The sequence below is a fragment of the Nannospalax galili genome, unplaced genomic scaffold (assembly GCF_000622305.1).
Source record: "Nannospalax galili isolate Female #2095 unplaced genomic scaffold, S.galili_v1.0 scaffold596, whole genome shotgun sequence".
Classification (NCBI taxonomy): Eukaryota; Metazoa; Chordata; class Mammalia; order Rodentia; family Spalacidae; genus Nannospalax; species Nannospalax galili.
In genome coordinates, this window is record NW_008340140.1 from 4292828 (window position 1) to 4313859 (window position 21032).

Here is a 21032-nt window from a genome sequence, read left to right on the forward strand (position 1 = left end):
CCCCCCTCAAACTTCCTGGTAGCCAAGGGGGTAGTACCTTGTATTCTAGATTCTCACACCCCATCTGCACACACACACACACACACACAGCAACCTCCAGGAAGGTTGATGGTGGGCTCAGGTATGCACATCTGGAAGGAATGCTATTCCAAAAACAAATATGGTGTATCGTAGTATAGTTAAGACCAGAATGCAAAGACCCTGCTCAGGCTTGGGTAGACTGGAACTGAAGAGCCCATCTCATGGCAGAGGGCAGTGAATTACTGAGTAAGAGTAACCTCAGGCTGGAGGTCAAAGTCAGGTGCAGTGAGCTGGGCTACTTTTTTAGCCCTGTAAAAGGCTCCCTGGGTTAGGGAGCCAAGGGAAGGGAAGGGGAGTGGTGTGAGCTCTGGGGGACCCCAGGTGCCTTCTCCCTGAGTTCTGGCTGGCTTCAAAAAAGGCAGTCTTGAGACTGATGGGTTTTTAATCATCTCTAAGATCTGTGACACCCAGCAAGGGGCCTTTCTAGTTTTTCAAGGTTGAGCCACCTTTAAGGTTGAGCCTTGCGAATGAGGGAGCTTGGGAGGAAAATCTAGGGAAAGCCACTCAGTTGGCAGACTGCACCTTGAGTGGTGGCCCTTGCTTTTTATCTTAGTGAGTTCAAGGCTAGTCTGGTATGCAGAGGAATTCCAGGCCAGTCAGGGCTCCATAGTGAGACCTTGTCAAAAAAAAATACCATCACCACCAACAAATGGTAGCCTGCCCATCAGCCAGTGAAATAATACAGGGGCCGGAAAACAACTCAGAGGGACACCAGCTGTGTGCTGGATAGCTTTAAGTTGTCAACTTGAGGAAGCCTCAATTGGGGCCTAGCCTCCATTGGACTGGCCTATGGCCAGGTCTGTGGGGCATCATCTTGGTTGTTATGTGGGAGGGCCCAGCCCACTGTGGGTGGTGCCACCCCTGGGCAGGTTGTTCTGTACTGTATAAGAAAGCAGTCTGTGCACAGGCCAGGGGAGCAAGCCAAGCCAGTAAGCAGCATTCCTCCTTGGCCTGTGCTCCAGCTCCTGCCTCCAGGTTCCTGCCCTGAGTTCCTATCTTGGGCTCCCTCGGTGATGAGCCCTCAGTGATGAACTGTGACCCAGGAGATGTAAGCTGAATAAACCCTTTCCTCCTCAAGTTGGTATTGGTCAGAGTGTTTTGTCACAGCAATTGAAGGCACACTAAAACAAACGGCTTCTTAGTGGGCAGAAAGGCTCCCTGTGCAAACCCTAGCCTGCAACAGTCCACACTCCCAGACTCATAGGGCCTCAACCCCTGCAGGGGGAATCCTGGCCTCACTCACCTTGGTTCCTCAATAGCCCAAGGCTTCAGAGAAGCCCTCACCCCTCCATGTGCTTCCAATAGGAGGCAGTTTTGACGGCTTTAACCCACCAACCTCCTTTGGCCTCCTTTGAAGTTTACATCAGAAACATGCTTTTTTTTTCCCCCCTTCACTTGAGAATCTGGTTGCTCCCAGGCCTGAATGAAACAAATACATCTGATTTGTGCACAAGGTTCTTCATATATAGTGATGATTTCAATGAGATCAGAGGCATAATCTCTTTTTTCAGTTCAGGGAGAAGTACAGGGAGGTTGAATAACTTGCTGAGACTCACACAGCTCTAGTGATAGAATTGGGACTTGTAGCTCACTAGCTGGCTTCCCAACCCTTATCTGGCACCTCATTTGAATTTCAATTTTCAGTCTAACATAGCTATGGTAAACTTAAAATTTCTCGGGTATTTGTCTGTTTTACTATGTGAATGGCTAAGTAGTGCAAGGTTTCTGCTCCTCTCCCCGAGAGCTACAGATGAATAGTGTTCTAATCTAGTAACTTCCAGCATCCTGCCACCCTTCAGCATCTCAGATCCTTTTTCTTCATTTCTCATCAAGGAGATGTTCCCAAAGTGTCACCCCCAGAACAGCAGCAGCAACTGGGAACTTGTTAGAAGTGAACACCATCCCCAGCTCTGCCAGAGCTCTACTCAGTGAGGCATTCTAAAGGTGGACTCAAACCACCTGTGCGCAGCACACCCTTCTAGTAACATGCATGCGCGCTCACATTTGACAGCTGCTGGCTGTGAGGTGTGTTTCTCAGTGTTTTTGTTTTTGATGGTTTGCAGAAACTTACTAAAGTGGAAAAGATGTTTAATCTTTTATCCCCAAGCATCCATCCAGCTGTCTTTGATAGTCTCCAGCTCCATCATAGAAACTCAGGAAGTCCCCAGGATAGCAGAAGAGCTGACTGCATCCCTAAGAACTTGAACTCGTGTGTGTGTGTGTGTGTGTGTGTGTGTGTGTGTGTGTGTACATACTCGTGGTGCATGTGTAGATGTGTACATAGAGGCCAGAGGTCAACCTTGGGTGTCATTCCTCAGGCACTGTCCACCTTGTTTTTCAAGTCAGGTCTTGACCTGTCTCTGCCTCCCCCGTACTGGGATGACAAGTATATGCTGCCACACAATCATCTTTTACTAAAGTAGGTTCTGGGGATTGAGCTCACATCCAAATCGTACACAGCAAGCGCTTTACTAATTGAGCCATCTCTCCAACTCCTGTATGATCTTTAAGATTTATTTTTATTTTTTGTATGAGTGTTTTATCTGCATGTATGTAAGTGTACCAAATGCATGCAGTGCCCACAGAGGCCAGAAGAGTGTAGGATTCCCTGGAAATGGAGTTATGGACCGTTGTTAGCCACCATATGGGTGCTGGGAACCAAACCCAAGTTCTCTAGAATAACAGCAAATGTGCTTAATCACTGAGCCATCTCTCTAGTGCTCCCCCGCCCCATATATTCTTTTTTGAGTCAGGATCTCACTGTTTCTCGGGCTAGACTTGAACCTGCTATATAGTCCGTCCTGGCCTTGAACTTGCCATCCTCCTGCCTCTGCCTCCCCAGGGTAGCCAGAGGTGTGTGCCACCATGCCCAACCAAACACACATTCTTAATCCTTTGCTTCAAATGTCTTGCATCTGCACTGTTCACAATCGGGGTCTTTGTGCCTTAGAAGATCTTCAAACTTTCCATCCATGGATAAAACCATGCAACTAGTGGCTACACAGGTGTGTGAGAAACTTCATTAAAATGCCAAGAACAACATTGGTTCTTAAACCTGCTGTGTGGGAAACACCCGGAGTGCCATGAGGACAGAGCACATACCTATTCCATCTGGAGTGGGCATTCCCAACAAAGGACGGAGTGCTGCTGCTCTTTGGACCACATTCAGGGGATCCAGAGCCTGGAGTAATGGGGCAGAATTTCCCAGGGGTGCCTTATGAACCTCATTTCCTGGAATCTGCCCCAGCTCTCATCCCTCATCCCTGGGTCTGCAGTGGGACCTGGGGGAGGGATTCACCCAAGATGGAGGTGGCTTGAGGATGGTGCTCAGAGATGCTCAGATTAGGGGAGCCCCTAACCCTCAGTACTGCTCCCATGAGTTTGATCCCTGGAACCCATGTGGTAGAAGGAGAGAACTGAATCCCAAAGTTGTCTTCTGACCTCCATGAGTGTGTGCACACTTACACATAAAATAAACGTAAAGGTGGGGGGCAACGACATGCCGAGGCCTCCAGCTCTCTGTTGGATCTAATAACATTTGGGCTTTTATTTTTTGTCTTATTTTGCTTTTCTTGTGATTCATGTTTATTACATGTTATAAAAAGTACTAGCCTATAGCGAATAGGAAATGGCTTTTAAAACTACAGGCTTGGCATACGTGCCTGTAATCCCAGCACTCAGGGCGGTAGAGAAAGAGAGGTGTTACAAGTTCAAGACCAGTCTGGTCTACATAGCAAATTCCAGGCCAGGCTAACAGTTCTTAGTGAGACATTTGTCTCTAATCCGACAAAGTAAATGTTAGATCTTTGCATTATTTGAGAAGTGTTTTAGTGTCCTGTAATTTCCCCAGGGGTGTTAGGACTTCGATTTCTTTTGCGGGGGGGGGGGGGGCTTTTTTTGGAGTGTCTCCCTATAGCCCAAGCTGGCCTAGAACTGGCTATGTAGACCAGGCTGTCCTCAGTCTCACAAAGATGCACCTGACTCTGCCTCCTGAGTGCTGGAATTAAAGGCATGTTTCACCATTCACAACTTGGCTTTCTTTTTTGTTCATTTTGGGGTTGCTAGTTTGTTGGAGGGGGGGGATGTTGCTTTGTATGAAGCAGGATCTTAGTGCAGACTAATCTCAAACTCACTATGTACCCAAGGATGACCTTGAACTACTGATCCTCCTGCCTCCACCTCCCTGGTGCTGGTATTACAGGTGTGTGCCACCATACCTGGTTTATGCAGTGCTGGGGATGGAGCCCAGAGCTTCATGCATGCTAGGCAAGCATTCTGCCAGCTGAGCTACATCACCGGCTCTGGCTTTCATATTTTAAAATACTTTGGGAAGAGCTGGTGAAAGATGAAATAAAACTCAAAGCTACCTTAGTCTCAGATTCACTTATAATGATTGTCATTGAGAAATTAAGTTTCCTACTTCTGTTTCAGCTCCTGAGCTAGGTACCACTGATGTCTCAAAACCAACAGACCTCTCTCCTGAAGACAGTGAGCTCCCAAAGGCCCCTGCAGTTGTCCTACCCTTGGAAGCAAAGGAACAAATGGCCAGCCTTGGGGAAAGGACTTTCAACTGCTGCTATCCAGGTAAAGAGTAAACCTGACGCTCGGAGCCCCTACCCGGCTCTGCAGCTCTGCATTACTCTCCAAGGTCTCCTGGGGTGGGGGTGGGGGGGATCAGCACTGGCACATACACTCTTCAGGGCCTCGGTGAGGCCTGCAGCCTCAGAGCTCCATGGGAGACTCTCACACAACAGACTCCCATATGTCTGATTCATAGCAAGTTCCGGAGGCTCCTCCTTGACTTACGATGGATTGTGTTCCAATAAACCTTTTTTTTTTTTTTTTTTCAGAGACAGGGTCTCCCTGTAATGCCAATTGGCCTGGAACTCACTATGTAGACCAAGCTGACCTTCACCTCCCAGTTGAGTCCCAGCACCTATATGGCAACTAACAACCATCTGTCATTCCAGTTCCAGGGGAATCTGACGCCCTCTTCTGACCTCCGAATAATTTGCACAGCATGGGTATACTTACATACATGCAGGGAATACACACGTATACATACAATAATAATAGTATTTTTTAAAAAAAAGTTAAGTGAGGGGCTGGAGAGATGGCTCAGTGATTAAGAGCACTGGCTGCACAGGGCCCAGGTTTGATTCCTAGCACCCACATAGCAGCCAACAACAGTCTGTAACTCCAGGGTATCCACTGCCTTCTGACCACCTCGGGCACTACACAACATGGGTGCACTTACACACATGAGGCAATAACACTCATACACATATAAAAAATGTATATGTATTTTTTTGCTCCTTCAGAGACAGGGTCTCCCTGTAGCTGGAGGTAGCCTGGAATTCACTATATAGACCAGGCTAGCCTCTATTTCACAGAGATCTGCCTGCCTCCACCTCCCCAGCGCTGGGATTAAAGGTGTGCAACCACCATACCCAGCTGTTTTATTTTTTTAATTATGTGTGTATGTGGGTGCATGGTAGAGTACACGTGCGTGCAAGTGCAGGTGCCCAAGGAGGACAGAAGAGAGCATCAGATCCCCTGGTGCCAGAATTACAGTTGTCAGCCATCTAATGTGGATGCTGGGAACTGACCTTGGGTCCTCTGTAAGAGCAGTACACACTCTAAACCACTGAGCCATCTCTCAGGGGCTAAATATTTTCACGGGTGTCTTTTCTTCTTGTCGAGGTTGTCATTTCAAAACCGTGCATGGCATGAAAGATTTGGACCGTCACCTAAGAATCCACACAGGTAGGTATCTGTTCACTTAACAATGGAGGGAAACAAGGAAGCAGAGGTGATAAGTACTAGGTACCAGGAATGAGGGAGACAGAGATGGTCTCTGTCTTGTTCCACTAGGCTTGGTGGGTGGGCTTGGAACAGGAAGCAAAGGGAAGATGGGGATTGTGTTCACAAAGCTTAGGCTGCACTTACCGGCTGCAAGTGTCTTAGCCTCTGCCTCCAAACACCTTCTTTGGGTAGCCAGTTTTGGAGGATGGAGAGGGAAGAGCTGCTAAGAAAAAGAATGTCCTGGTCTGGCTTACAGGCCAGGTCCTGCTTACAGGCCCTGATGTCCAGCTTCCTGACATCATAACACAGCATCATGTACAAAGTCCATGCTCAAGACTCACCCAGCTGAGTTACAAATACATACGTGCATATATATGTGTGTATATATATATATATATATTTCTACATATCTGTATGTATCTCTTAAATGTTTTAAGTAATTTTATGATTTTGTGTTGGGCTACATTCATAGCTCTTCATGGCCACATGGGGCCACACGAGGCTTGCAGGCCCTGGGTTGAACATGCTCTGTAAGCGACATGCTGTTGCTCTTGTCCTTTGCCATCTAGGGCCGATCTGGCTATTCTGTGGTGGTGGACGTGCTACACAAACTGGTATTCAAAATCCAAAACAGCAGCCGGGCGTGGTGGCACATGCCTTTAATCCCAGTTGTTAGCCTATAGAAACCAAGTTGAATGGCTTTTATGTAACCAGGTTAATTCCTCTACAAGCACAATTTGAGAAGCTCTGCCATCTCTGGGACAAGGCAGGTGGTCTCCCTCTCTGAATCTCTTCACAGGAAACAGGATTGAGGTCCCAAGAACCCACAGCATCCCTCCCTCAGGCTGTGGCCCCGGAGCAGTGTTCTTGTGATCTAATGAAATGAGTTTAGAGTTTAATAGTGTTCCCTGAGCATCGGGAGGGGTGAGGCACAGTTTCAAGGACAGCAGCCACTGCCAAGCTCCTGTGACACACCCGCACAGGGACCACACAGCTCTCTGGACCTCTGCTGGTCTCTATCGCAAATGGGCAGGTGCCATAGAAACCAGAGGATGATGGATCAGTTTCCTCCTCTGAGTGAGGAAGCGTTTGTCCTTTGCTTCAGCAGACAAGGCAGCCTGGAGTCAGCAGGAGTATAGGGGTGGGGGGTGGAGGATCTGCCAACACCACCCCTGGAGGCCACTTCTGGGCCAGCAACTCTGTCCTGGCAATAACTTGAGCTCTTATCCTGCACCTGGGCTACACTGCTGCCATCTAGTGGGTGAACCAGGACCTGAGTCCTGCCATGCCCACAATAGACTAAGGTTGACCTCTCTGTTAATGTTGCATTGGTATGCTACAAGCATGCTAGGAATACAGGAAATTAAAGAAGGTCTGTCCTTGAGGTAAAGAGGCAGGACTGAGATAGACCGATGGCTTTTCTCATAGATGAGAACTTAAACTCCTTCCTTCAGGTCAAGGTCACAACAGACCTAGTTCATTAATCTCTCTTAATGGAGAGGCAGTAAGAGGGTGAGCAGACATAGTGGTGCATGCCTGTCACCTCAGGACTCAGGCAGCCAAAGCAGGAGAACCAGGAGTTCAAGGTCATCCTCGGCTACATAGCGAGTTCCAGGCCAGCCTTGCCTACATGAAATCCTATCTCCAGAAGGGAAAAAAAGAGTTAGCGAGATGGCTTACAGGTGAAGGCACTTGCTGCTGAGTCCGATAACTTGAGCTGGATCTCAGGATCTACCTGGTGGAAAGAGAGAACAGGCTCCCTCAAATTGTTCCACACATGCTCCATGGCATGTGCACAAACACAGAGTAAATAAATGATGTAATAGGAAATGATTTTAAGCCAGGCATGGTGGTACATGCCCGGTCTACATAGCAAGTTCTAGGTCAACCAGGGCTACAAGGAGACGCTGTCTCAAAAAGATCAAAAAAATATTATTTTTAAAAAAACAATATTAGCCAGGTGTGGTGGCCCATACCTTTAATCCCAGCACTCAGGAGGCAAATCTCTGAGTTTGAGGCCAAGTTGTCTACATAGAGAGTCCAGGCCAGGGCTTCACAGTGAGACCTTGTCTCAAAACAAACAAAAACAAAACCCTTGAATGTATATTGAGTTCTCCTTATATTTATTACCTTTGTTCTAAAGTTATATTGTTTTTTAATGCCTTACATGCCAGTTCATTGTGCAAGAAAAAAAGCTAACTTACTTTCAAATATGTACGAGAAATAGACTGAGTAGTTGGTGGGGACACAGAAGGGAAAACGCTTTATTCTGCCATTTCCCATGTAAGAACTTGAGAAGATCATGGACACAGAAAGTAGACTAGAGTTGGTGACACAGCTCTGTTGGTAAGAGTGCTTGCCACCAAGCCTGAGTTTGATACCCAGGACTCACATGGTGGAAGGAGAGAACTGGCTCCTGCAAGTTGTTCTCAGACCAAATGGGGATGCTAGCTCAGTTGCTAGCATGCACAAAGCCCTGGGTTCCACCCCTAGCACCACATGAACCTGATATGGTGGCGCTTGCCTGTAATCTCAGCACAACAGAGGCAGAGGACAGAGGATCAGGAGTTCAAGTTCATCCTTGTATAGTGAGTTCAAGACCAGCCTTCTATATATGAGACCCTATTTGGGAGGGAGGGAGGGAGGGAGGGAGGGAGAACAAACAAGAAGAGTTAAGTTCTTGGGCACTGAGCCCTATAGTATATGAAAAACTGATGTTCCACAGTGTGTCATAGGGAATTGTAGTAAACACTGAATAACATAGAGTATGGATGGGCAAGTTCAAGTGCAAGGCAGAAAATGGACTAAGTATGACTGAGTCACAGGTGTCATAAAACACCATAAGACACCGCCATGAAATTAAAACAAGGGCCAGCGCAATGGTTCAGTGGGTAAAAGTTCATGCTGAATGAGCCCTGAGACTCGAGTTTGATCTTAGAATCCACACGAAGGTGAAAGGAGAGAACGGATTCCACAAAGGTTTGCATGTGCATGCCTTTAATCCCAGCACTTGGGAGGCAGAGGCAGGCGGATCTCTCTGAGTTCGAGGCCAGCCTGGTCTACATAGTTCCAGGTCACCTGGGGCTACAGGGAGAGCCTGACTCAAAAAAGCCATAAAACCTTGACTCCTCCTGTGTTTGAAGGCGACAAGCCACACAAGTGTGAGTTCTGTGACAAGTGCTTCAGCCGGAAGGACAATCTGACCATGCACATGCGCTGCCACACGAGCGTGAAGCCACACAAGTGTCACCTGTGTGAATACGCAGCTGTGGACAGCAGCAGCCTCAAGAAACACCTGCGTATTCACTCAGACGAGCGCCCATACAAGTGCCAGCTCTGCCCCTACGCCAGCCGCAACTCCAGCCAGCTCACGGTGCACCTGCGATCGCACACTGGTAAGTCCCTCCCCTGAGCTTTCTCTATTTCTTTGCCTGTTCAGCTGAGATGAGTTGAGGAAGGAAATGAGAGAATTTGGAATCTAGCACAGCACAGCATGTCCAGGTTTTCTTTCTAAAATAACAGCTTTTAGTACGACTGTCTGGTGTCTGGGTTCTATAACTACATAGAATGTTCCTGGATGGGTACTTGGCACAGCACCCACGTGTCAAAGGATACATCTCAAATAAAAGTAACTGACAAACTAGATGTTTCTGGTATTTTGATTTACTTGGCTTCATTCGGAAATGTAGCAAAGTCAGTAGAATGTAATTGGAAATCATACACATCTAGTTCTGACAGGTGTTCCTGCCTTCTTAAGTGGGACACCACTGAATTAATGATAGCTAGATAGACCCAACCCATTATACTGAGTGCACACACATACACAGCATTGGAGACTGAGCCATTTATGATGGTGGCATTTCCACACCACATTACAATTAAGACCCTAACAAAACACCCTGACTCTTAGTTTTTAAGAGTAGACCTGATATCTCTTGGATCTGTGCTGTGGAGACAGGCCTCACCCATGTTTTCATTGAAATACATTTCTCCCGCATCAGTTTTGAGAAATTACAAACCTAGATCCACCCTTATCTTTTTTAATTTTTTTTTTATTTTAGGTGTTTGAGTGTATTGCCTGCATGTGTGTAAGTGCACCCATGTTGTGCAAAGCCCATGGAGGCCAAAAAAGGGGGCTGGATCCCCTAGAACTGGAGTTACGGACAATTGTTAGTTGCCATGTGGGTGCCGGGAACTGAACTCAGGTCCTCTGAAGGAGCAGCCAGTGCTCTTAACTGCTGAGCCATCTCTCCAGCCCCATAATAATAGTCCTTAAAGACAGTGGAACAGTGCCCTCAAACTTGGGAATGGCTATGAACACAGATTTCTATATCCAGCAAAACCATCTCATGTATAAGAATTCATTGAATTCTACTCAAGGACCCAAGACTTTTCTTTCTGCCACCACGCAAGTTAAACAGGTGATAACATCTGTCATGAGATATTTGATGCATGACTCTCTGAATACAGCTAATTGGTCCAGCATCAAAGAGGAAGCTCAGGATGACACTTGGCCAGAATGCAAGTGGGGGGGAAGCATATCAGAATTTAAGAAACCCATTAAAAACGAGGAAACAAGAACCAGATGAGTTCTGAGATTATGTGAGATGCCTGTTTCTAGGAAATGCAGAGACCAATCCAAAAAAGTTAAATGCAGCCCCAAATGAGTCTATAGGGAGAAAGAGAGTGGTTTCACCTTGGTAGTATAAATGCCTCCTACAGTGGCCCTGTGCAGTGGTGGGTGCAATCTTGGTACAGTTAGGGCTCCAGTAGATAGCACATACTCAGTCCTAACTTAAAATTATTTGTACGTTAATCCTAAAGTTGAAATCTGAAAACTCCCAAAGTATGGGAATTCATAGAAAAGAATAGAAATTTTACCTGTTTGTTTTTAAATTGGGTACGTGTGCATGTATGTGGTATGTGCATGTGTACAGGTTCATGTGGATGTGTACATGTGTGTCAAGGTGCAGAGGACAACTCAGGTGTCTTCCTCTTTATCGCTTGGCCACCATTTTTGTGAGACAGGGTCTCTCACTGAATCTGATGCTTACCAATTAGCTACACTGGTTAGCCAACAAGCCCCAGGGATTCTATTTCCCCTTTTCGGTGCTGGGATTACAGGCACGCACACACACACACACACACACACACATACACACATCTAGCTCTTTTTTAAATTTTATGTGTGTATTTGGCCTCCATGTATGTGTACCCAAGCATGCAATGCCTATTGAGGCCAGAAGAGGGTATCAGGTTCCCCTGAAACTGGACTTACTGATGGTTGTTAGCCTCCATGTGGGTGCTGGGAACTGAACCCAGGTCCTCTGCAAGAGCAGCCAGTGCTCTTAACTGCTGAGCCATCTCTCCAGCTAACATCTAGCTTTTTGAGGTGGGTGCTGGGGATCCAAACTCTTGTCATCCAAGCACTTTACCCACTGAGTCATCACCCCAGCCCTGATTTTCTAATTACTGCTGTTGTTTTGGCTTTTTGAGACTCTGTAGTCCAGGCAAACCTCAAACTCACAGTGATCCTCCTGCCTCAGCCTCTTGAGTGCTGGGATCACAGGCATGAGCCACCACACCCACTAAGAATGGAAATGGTTTTGAACTTAAGTATATAAATAAAGCAACTCTTGGCAAATAGGGGGTGGGGGTTAGTGCAAAGAAAAAGGACTCCCAAAAGAGCCTCCCACTCTGATGGACTAAGGTGTTCACTCTGCTCATTTCAGAAGGCAGAGATCATTGCCAAGAACATGGAGCTGATGGATAGGATCAGCATGGGTCTTGTATTGGCCTATAACCAGCTGGTAATGACTCTCCTAACCACCTCCAAGATGCTGGAAAACCGCAGCAGGGCCTTCAGAGAAGGCCTGTGTTAACTTTATATATAAAAATCAATCTGTAGTTAGAAAACTAAGAAAGGTTGGTAACACAGGCCAAATAACTGATACATAATAGTATGCTGTCCATCAATCTTATCTGGCCAATAGGGTATGCAATGTGCATTGCATGCCTTCCAGTCAAGTTAAATGAGTTTAGATTTGGAACTCAAGTGTCATCTGGTGTGGACTTCAGGGCCATGATACTTGATTTTGGGTCTCTGCTGCTTTAACTGTCTGAGTCTCTAGATGCCCCATCTGTAAAATAGGGTGACAGTACCAAGTGAGTTATTATACATGGTGTTACTAGTATCAGAAACTTGAACACAGAGTTCCAAAGACCCACTTGTCTCATTATGTCCAGGAATGTGGTGTATGTGGGGGTGGGGAGTTCCCTGTTGCCTGCCTGCTCTAATGGAAACACACCTTCCGTTGCTAGGGGACACCCCCTTCCAGTGCTGGCTCTGTAGCGCCAAGTTCAAAATCAGCTCAGATTTGAAAAGGCACATGATCGTGCACTCTGGGGAGAAGCCCTTCAAGTGTGAATTCTGCGATGTGCGTTGCACCATGAAGGCGAACCTCAAGTCACACATTCGCATCAAGCACACTTTCAAGTGTCTGCACTGTGCCTTCCAGGGCAGGGACCGGGCCGACCTCCTCGAACACAGCCGGCTGCACCAGGCTGATCATCCAGAAAAGTGTCCGGAATGCAGCTACTCCTGCTCCAGCGCAGCCGCCCTGCGTGTGCACAGCAGGGTCCACTGCAAGGACCGTCCCTTCAAATGTGACTTTTGCAGCTTTGACACAAAGCGGCCCAGCAGCCTGGCCAAGCACATTGACAAGGTGCACAGGGAGGAGGCCAAGACGGAGAACAGGGCCCCGCAGGGCAAGGACGGACCCAGGGAGGGCAGCTCGCACCCTGTGGTCAAGATCCTCACCCAGAGGGCCTTCCACTGTGACACATGCGGGGCCTCCTTTGTCAGGGATGACTCTCTGAGGTGCCATCAGAAGCAACACAGTGACCAGAATGAGAACAAGAACTCAAACCTGGTCACCTTTCCCCCAGAGAGCAGTGCTTCCGGGCAGCTTGGTCCCCTGGTCTCTGTGGGGCAGCTCGAGGGATCCCTGGATCCCAGCCATGACCTTTAGTGCAGCCATGATGGTCTGGACAAAGCTGGTACCAGCCTCCCATGGTGACACCACAGGGCTCTTAGTTCTAGAGCCTCAGCTCCCACCTCCCCAGCATTCAGCCCGGACAGATACCAAAGCAACACCTCGGAGACTTGTCCACAGCAAAGCTGCTGTCCCTACAAGCATTGCCAAAGTACGCTGTGACTTTTGGTCCTTGAAAGGTGGGGGGGGGCGAGGGGGGCGGTGCATTGAGCGCTATTCTGCCCATGGGGGAGAGCTGCTTGATATGAATTCTGATTTGAAAACTGATCTTTCCCTCATGGGGTTATGAAACTAGTACATATCACAGGACACTAAAACTAAACTTGCGGGGCATGGTGGTGCACCCCTTTAATCCCAGCACTGGGAGGCAGAGGCAGGTGGATCCACTGTGAGTTTGAGGCCAGCCTGGTCTACAGAGTGAGTTCCAGGCACCTGGAGCTACAGGGAGACTCAAAAAGACCAAAAATACCCACTAAACTGATCTGTGTGTGGGAAGGAGTCCACGAGGGTCTGGGATCCCTGGAAAAGTTCTAGGTTGTGGTTGTAAGAGTGTTTGCCTTATACATTTATGTGGTCTTTTTTCTCTGTTTTGCAATAAAAGAGCAAAGTTATCTATAGAGGGATGAGAGGAGCTGTCGGTCTTTGCATGCCTCCACAGGCTGTAGTGGAGAGTTTCCATCCCCAGCCCTGCCCTAGTCAATAACTGGATTGCACATGCTTTTAGGGTCTCCCTGTGAATTAGTCCTGCAGTGAATGTGGAATACAGTTTGATCTGATGGTGGCGCCAAAGATCAAGCAAACCCTAACCCATCCTGCAGTTGGGACTGAATTGAGAAAGAAAAGTCTGTGGGACCCAGTGAGACCTAGGCCCTGGTTCTGGGGCGTGTGGTGATTAGAACAGCTCAAGTCTGGCATCTTTCCCATCATACGGGGTACCTGGCTTTTGATAAGCACCACACAAGGGAAAGTCTAACCTCCTTCCAAATAGATGTTACAAAAACCTGGCCTTCCTCCAAGCAAGTCTCTTACTTGCACCAAAGCCTGGAGTCTCCGGAATGCAGGTAGACACATCAATTATCCAGAGTGCTGAGTTCTGCCTCAGCCTGTTTTCTTCAAATACTGACCTTGTTTAATAAAAGCTCTTGTATGAGTTGGTTGTGGTGGCACACGTCTGTAATCTCAGCACTCAGGAGGTAGAGGCAGGATGGTCAGCAATTCAAGGCCAGCCTGGACTACATGAAGCCTTGTCTAAAAAATAAAAAGTTATGTCTCATTAAGCTACACAGTTATGCTTTTGAAATTGTACTAAGTATATCTATTGTTGGTAAACTAGGAAAAAATCATGATTTTTTATTGATTGAATGCAAGGGAACATTCTCCTTGGGAAATAGCAGGAGGTGAGCTAGAGTCATGGCCCAGTGATAGAGTACTTGCCTGGAGTCCCCCAGTGAGGGGCTGGGGGCATGGCTCAGTGCTACAGCACCTGCCTAGAATCCCCCAGTGAGGGGCTGGGGGCACGGCTCAGTGCTACAGCACCTGCCTAGAATCCCCCAGTGAGGGGCTGGGGGCACGGCTCAGTGCTACAGCACCTGCCTAGAATCCCCCAGTGAGGGGCTGGGGGCACGGCTCAGTGCTACAGCACCTGCCTAGAATCCCCCAGTGAGGGGCTGGGGGCACGGCTCAGTGCTACAGCACCTGCCTAGCTTGAAAAGGCAAAAAGTAGGTAGCTTGTTCTGACAGTGGTTTGAACAAACCTGACTGTTGAAATTTGGCAGCAGGCACGTGGTAGGGTATTGTTGACACCGGTGCCAGAAGAAAAGATCATAAGGTACCACGGCACCACACAGGTATCAGCAGATACCTTAAGAGAACTCTTCAGCACTTTCCTGTGGGATTGTTGCTTGTGGCCATCTTATCCCTTACTAAATGCATTCATGCACTTGTGGGGACTCTCCTGCCCTTTGTCATGACCCTTATGTGCCTTTCTAGAGATAGAAGGTTGTTAACCCTTTGAGATGAAAATCATATGATAAACAGAAAAGAGGTCAGCCTTTTCAAAGGCATTTTGAGTTAACAACTGTGGACTCAGAGGGCCTTAGACCCAACCTGGTATCACTTAGCAAGTTTGGGTTCACAGTACATGGGGAAGCAAAAAGCTTGGGGCCAGGTATTAACTATTCTAGGCATTGTTGGACTACGAAGTCTCTTTTGAACTCATTCAGTTCTGTAGCTTGACCACAAAAGCAACCAAAGATGGCAAGAAAAAGGTGTTCATCCCATGAAGCTTCATAAACAGGTGATGAGCCAGTTCTGGTCCACAGTCCGAGTGAGCCCTCCAGGATAGCGATTTGATCTAAGTTGACAAAAGAGCCTTGTGAGTCCAATGAAAGAGGCCAGACATTCTGGCAGTCATGAATAGGGTTTGCACACAGCTGAGAATGTCCTTCAAGGGAATACTGCTTGTTAGCGGGAATTGCTTAATAATAATTTTAAAAAGGAATTTCATCTGGCTGTGGTACTGCAGGCCTGTAATCCCAGCACTCAGAAGACTGAGGCTTGAGGATAGCCAGGCTAGTCTAAGCTATATATGCTCTCAAAAAAACCCCAAAGCTTTCAGAAAACATGGAACTATAACTCAGTTGGTAGAATGCTTGTCTGGCATGCTCAAAGCCCCGGGTTCCATCCCCAGTGCCACATAAACCAGTCACACCCCTTTAATCCCAGTACCCAGGAGGCAGGGGCAAGTGGATCTCTGCGGGTTCGAGGCCACATAGCAAGTTCCAGCCCAGCCAAGGTTACATAGTGAGACCTTGTCCAAAGGGAAAAAAAAAAAAAAAATTCAAGGTCATCCTTAGTTACATACTGAGATTGAGACTAACCTAGGATACATGAAGTTCAATCTCAAAAAAAAAAAAAGGCTGAGGGGCTGGCAAGATGGCTCAGATGGTAAGAGCACTGGCTGCTCTTACAGAGGACCTGGATTCAGTTCCCAGCACCCACATGGTGGCTAACAGCCATCCAGAACTCCAGTTCCAGGGGATCCAACACCCTCTTCTAGCCTTGCAAGCATTATATACATGCAGGCAAAACATTCATACACATAAAAAGTAAAAATATATTAAGAAAAGAAAGATTGCAGGCTGGGGATGCAGCTCAGTGGTAGAACATTTGTCAAACATGAAGTTCTGGGTTCCATCTCCAGTACCAAAAAAAAAAAAAGGAATAAAGTTGAATATAGTGATACATGCTTATAATCCAGCACTTAGGAGGGTTGTGAGTTCAAGACCAGCCTGAGCTACAGAGTAAGACCCTGTCTCAAAGAGAAAAAAAAAAAAAAAAAGAATCTGGAGTTTGGGAATCACATCAGGGAAGGTTGCTTTGTGCCACAGACAGGCAAGCTCTGGTTGGGTGCTGGTGAAGGCTGGGTTCTCTTCTGCTTCCCTCACCCCTGATGTGAAGGCCCCAGTACAGAACCAGCCAAAGCCGGTAACAAACAACCTCGTGCTTCTTTGCTGAGTGTTCGACCTTCTGCTTAACATCTAACAGGAAGTTGTGTTCATTCCTGGATTTTGAGCATGGTATCATCATGATCAGGTGATATGTGTCCCGGTCAAGGAAGACCTTGAACTCCTCATCCTCCTTCCTCTACCTCTTCAGTACATACAGGCACACACCACCACACCAGTTTATTCTGCGCTGGGCTTGTGACCCAGGGCTCCATGCATGCCAGGCAAGCACTCTACCAACAGAGCCGCAACTCAACCCACTGCAATATTTTTTTTAAATATCATTTATTTTCTTTTTAATTGTGTGTGTGTGTGCACACGCACGCACCGCGCACGAGTACAGATGCTCAGGGAGGCCAGAAGAAGGGTGTTGGATGCCCTAGAACTGAAGTTAGAGGCTGTTGAGAGCCACTTGATGTTGGTGCTGGGAATCAAACTCAGGTCCTTGCAAGAGCAGCAAGTGCTCTTAGCTGCTGGGTCATCTTGCCAGCCCCAAGTGCACAGCAGCCCCACAGGTCACTGCTTGCTCCTGACCCCAGGGCTTACTGGGAAGTTCACTGGGTTTAGGGGAGCCAGGTCCCCCAAATGCACACTAGAGTCCTGAATTTGAACTGTGTGGGGTTGGTTTACAGACTCTTCTGCATTACTTTGGGGTGGTGGGTGTGAGTGTGTGTGCGTGCAACACGTGCATGTGCATGGAGGTGCTGGTGCACATGTGTGGCCAGAGGTCAACCTTGGGTGTTGTCCCTCAGATGCCACCCACCTTTTTGAGATGGTGACTCTCCCTGAACCCAGAGTTCACTAATTAGGCCAGGCTGACCGGCCAATGAGCTGCCTCTGCCTCTCCAGTGCCAGGACTACAAACCTGTGTCATCACACCTGCCTTTTTTTATGTGGGCTCTAGAGATCGAACCCAGGTCCTCATCTTGTGCAGCAGGTACTATAGCAGCTGAACTCTCTCCAGCCCCTAATTTTGGTTTTTAAAAGGTTTATGTTACAAGGTTTGCCTCAATCTCTGAAATTTCAGCCCATTTTCAACATGTGAATGAGGCAGGGCTCACACACAGCCTTAGCCCCTCTCTGCTCTTATTCACATGGGGACACTGCCCTCACCCTCATAGAGCTGGTGCAAGTTGGGGCCTCAGAGCCCCCTACAGGAGAGTCTTTTAGAATAACACATCTGGGTAGGTGGTAAACAGAGCAATCCCCCCAAAAACGTCTCTTTTAGAATATTTACTTGACAGAGCATGTGTGTACTCAGTGCACACGGTGTGATGACCTGACCTACCAATGCACCAACTAACAATGGTCACAGGCTGTCAGTCATCCCTACCCGGCTGCACCTTTCATCCCAGAGCTTGTGCATCTCACAGCTAAACATCGGTGCCTTTGTCCAACAGCTGGTTTCCCTCAGGCCCTGAGAATCTCTGCTTTGCTCTTCCGGAAGCCACCTGGTGTGATAAGCTAATGGATTGGAGGAGTGGGAAAACCCTGCCTCTGGCTGGGCTGTCTATCTGGCTAAGATTTCACCTCTGATTCTCTGTTTGCTGGTCCGTGAAATGGGCAGGGGGACATCTGGCTCAAAGACAAAGTCCACTGGCTCAAACCCATGGGCCTTCCCCACACTCTCAGTTATGGGGAAATGACCAAGAGCTGGCACACAATGGCTGGTGATTATCTGGGATCAGGGCTCTATCTACTCTCTTCCTCCACCTCACATCTTCAGCACCAGGAACTACTGTGGCAACTGAAACTCCAAGGACAGAGGGAGAAACCCTTCCCCCTGAACACTTACAGAAAATCATTCTTTGATATCTGCTTGCCTCCCTAGTCTCATTGCCACGATACTGCAAAGGATGCTGGGAGGCAGCTGCCTGTGATGTGCGCTGTGCCCAGTTAAAAACTGGAACAAGATTCTGGGCTGATGAGTGTTGTCTGTACTCTAGACTAATACACATTTGTTAAAGTTGGAGGTGGCTTCTTCCTTGTATTACATGTGTGTTCATGGAGTGGGTGCACATGTGTGTGGATGCTTATGTACATGTGTGCACGTGGAGGGCAGAGGTCAACCCTCAAGTGCCATCCCTCATCTGCTGTCCATATGTTGTTGTTTTTTTGTTTTTTTGGGTTTTTTTAGTCTTTTTGAGACAGGGTCTTCCCTGTAGCCCCAGCTGACCTGGAACTCACTATGTAGACCAGGCTGGCCTCGAACTCACAGAGATCCACCTGCCTCTGCCTCCCGAGACTGGGATTAAAGGCATGAGCCACCATGCCTGGCGTCCCTCTGTTTTTTAATGTGTTTTTGTTATATTTATTTATTTGTATGTGTGCATGTGTATGGCCACACACTTGCTATGATGCACATGTGGAGGTCAGAGGACAACTTTAGGGAGTTGGTTCTCTCCTTCCACACACCTTTACTGGCTGAGCCATCTCACCAGCCCATATCTGTTTTTGAGATGGGGTCTCTTACCAATTAGACTAGACTAGCTGGCATCGGGCCCCAAGGAGCCACTTGTCTTCTCCTCAGCACTGGGATGACAAGTGTGCGCCTGGCTTTTTTATGTGTTCTAGAGATCAAACTCGGATCTTTATGCTTGAATAGCCAGTGCTTTACCACAGTGTGAAATTGTTTTTCTGAGCATTGGAGGCAGGAGAAACAGGAGCCTAAATTCAGAGGCAGCCTAGTCTATAAAAGACTCTGCCAAAAAAAAAAAAAAAAATGGAGGGAGAGATGGCTCAGCTGTTAAGAGCCTTTGCTACTCTTGCAGAGAACCCAAGTTCAGTTCCCAGCACATGCATCAGTTCCACATCATGCACCAGTTCCAGGAGATCCAACACCATCTTCTGGTCTCCACAGGCACCGCCACACAAACTTGCATACACACACAGACATATACACATGCCCATAAATAAAAATAAATCTTAAAATAAATAAATAAATATGGTATTTTTCCTCTTTAAAATGTAACATGTCATTCCTCCATGCTGTCAAATATAATTTAAAAACATTAGAGGTACTTGTCTATGGCCAAACCACCCTGAATGTGCCTGATCTAAGAACTTAAAAACCTAAGTTACCTAAGTACTCTAGTGGACCTTTGGATTTCTTCTAGTTGAAAAAAAAAAAAAGTGGGTGTGCCTGATTTGGGGGTGGGGGATGCACAGGCCACGGCACACATGTGACAGAGAACAACCCTGTAGAGACAGTTTTCTCCTTCCCTCTTCCCATGGGTTCCAGGGATGGAGCTCAGGCCTTGGCTTTCCCCACAATCTCCTTTACCTGCTGAGCCAGCTCACCAGCCCCCAGTTCTTCTGTCATTAATGCTGTGTTTATCATCTTTTGGCATATAGCTTTTCCATATATAGGATTATTTTCTCCAACTAAATTCCCAGAAATTGAATTACTGGGTCAAAGGTTCTGAACATTCTTAAGGCTCTTGCTAGATGTTGCCAAATTCCTTTCCACAGAGCTTGAACCGGTTTACACTCCTCAGTGCTGAGAGCCCCATTTCCCGTCCACTCTCCCATCAAGGAGTATTTTGTTAAATACTATGCTAATTTAGATAAGCTGATTATAATTATAGTGTTAGCAGCTCTTAATGATATCCATAAAAAGGTTTTAAAAAATCCACTCAGGGAACTGGGAAACAGCTCAGTGAGTAAAGGGCTTGCTGGTACATAAAACTGAGTTCAGATCCCCAGCACCTACATAAAAAGCCAGGCCTGGCAGGGAGTGTCTATAACCCCAGTGCTGAGAAGGAGAGGTCTTGGGGGCTCACTGACCAGCCATGGTCGCCCACAATGGGAGCTCCAGGCTCCATGAGAGACCCTGCCTCAAAAAATAAGGCAGAGAGGCTAGAGAGATGGCTCAGCGATTAAGAGCACCTGGGTTCAATTCCCAGTACACACATGGTGGCTAACAACCATCCTAATTCCAGTTCCAGGGGGTCCAATGCCCTCTTCTGACCTCCACAGGTATTCCATGACACAGGTGCACTTAACACACATGCAGGCAATACACTCATAAAATAAAAATAATAAAATAGTAAAAAAAAAATATATATAAGGCAGAGAAAGCTGGCAGATAAAGGCACTTGCCACCAAGCCTGATGACCTGATCTCAATCTTCAGGGCCCACAAGGTATTAGGAGAGAACTGGCTCCCGAAAACTGTCCTATGACTTCCACACACTCACCGAGGCAGGCACATGCACGTGCCCACACAGAAATAAAAACAAATTTTTTTTTTGGCTTTTTGAGACAGGGTCTCCCTGTAGCCCCAGCTATCCTGGAACTCGCTATGTAGACCAGGCTGGCCTTGAACTCACAGAGATCCGCCTGCCTCTGCCTCCCGAGTGCTGGGATTAAAGGAGTGGGCCACCACGCCCGGCTCTTCTTTCTTTTTTTGTTTTAGCTGTAGCTGCAGCTGGCCTGGAACTTGCTATGTAGATCTGCCTACCTCTGCCTCCCAAGTGCTGGAATTAGAATGTTGCACCGTCACGCCTGGCAAATGTGGTTTTGTTTTTGTTTTTGTTTTTTATCACAGCTGGTCGTGATGATATATGCCCATATTCTCAGTACTC

At 47.4% G+C, this 21032-nt stretch overlaps 1 protein-coding gene across 1 annotated transcript in view; it reads left to right on the forward strand.

The window, feature by feature from the left end:
* Zfp64 (ZFP64 zinc finger protein) overlaps positions 1-14091 on the forward strand; it is a 79008-nt gene extending 64917 nt beyond the window's left edge. Inside the window, exons 6-9 of the mRNA XM_008835140.3 lie at positions 4513-4665; positions 5785-5847; positions 9030-9281; positions 12208-14091. Coding sequence (XP_008833362.1) covers positions 4513-4665; positions 5785-5847; positions 9030-9281; positions 12208-12917 — 1178 coding nt within the window. The 3' untranslated portion in view covers positions 12918-14091. The remainder of the gene's footprint in view (positions 1-4512; positions 4666-5784; positions 5848-9029; positions 9282-12207) is intronic.
* The last annotated feature ends 6941 nt before the right edge of the window (positions 14092-21032 follow it).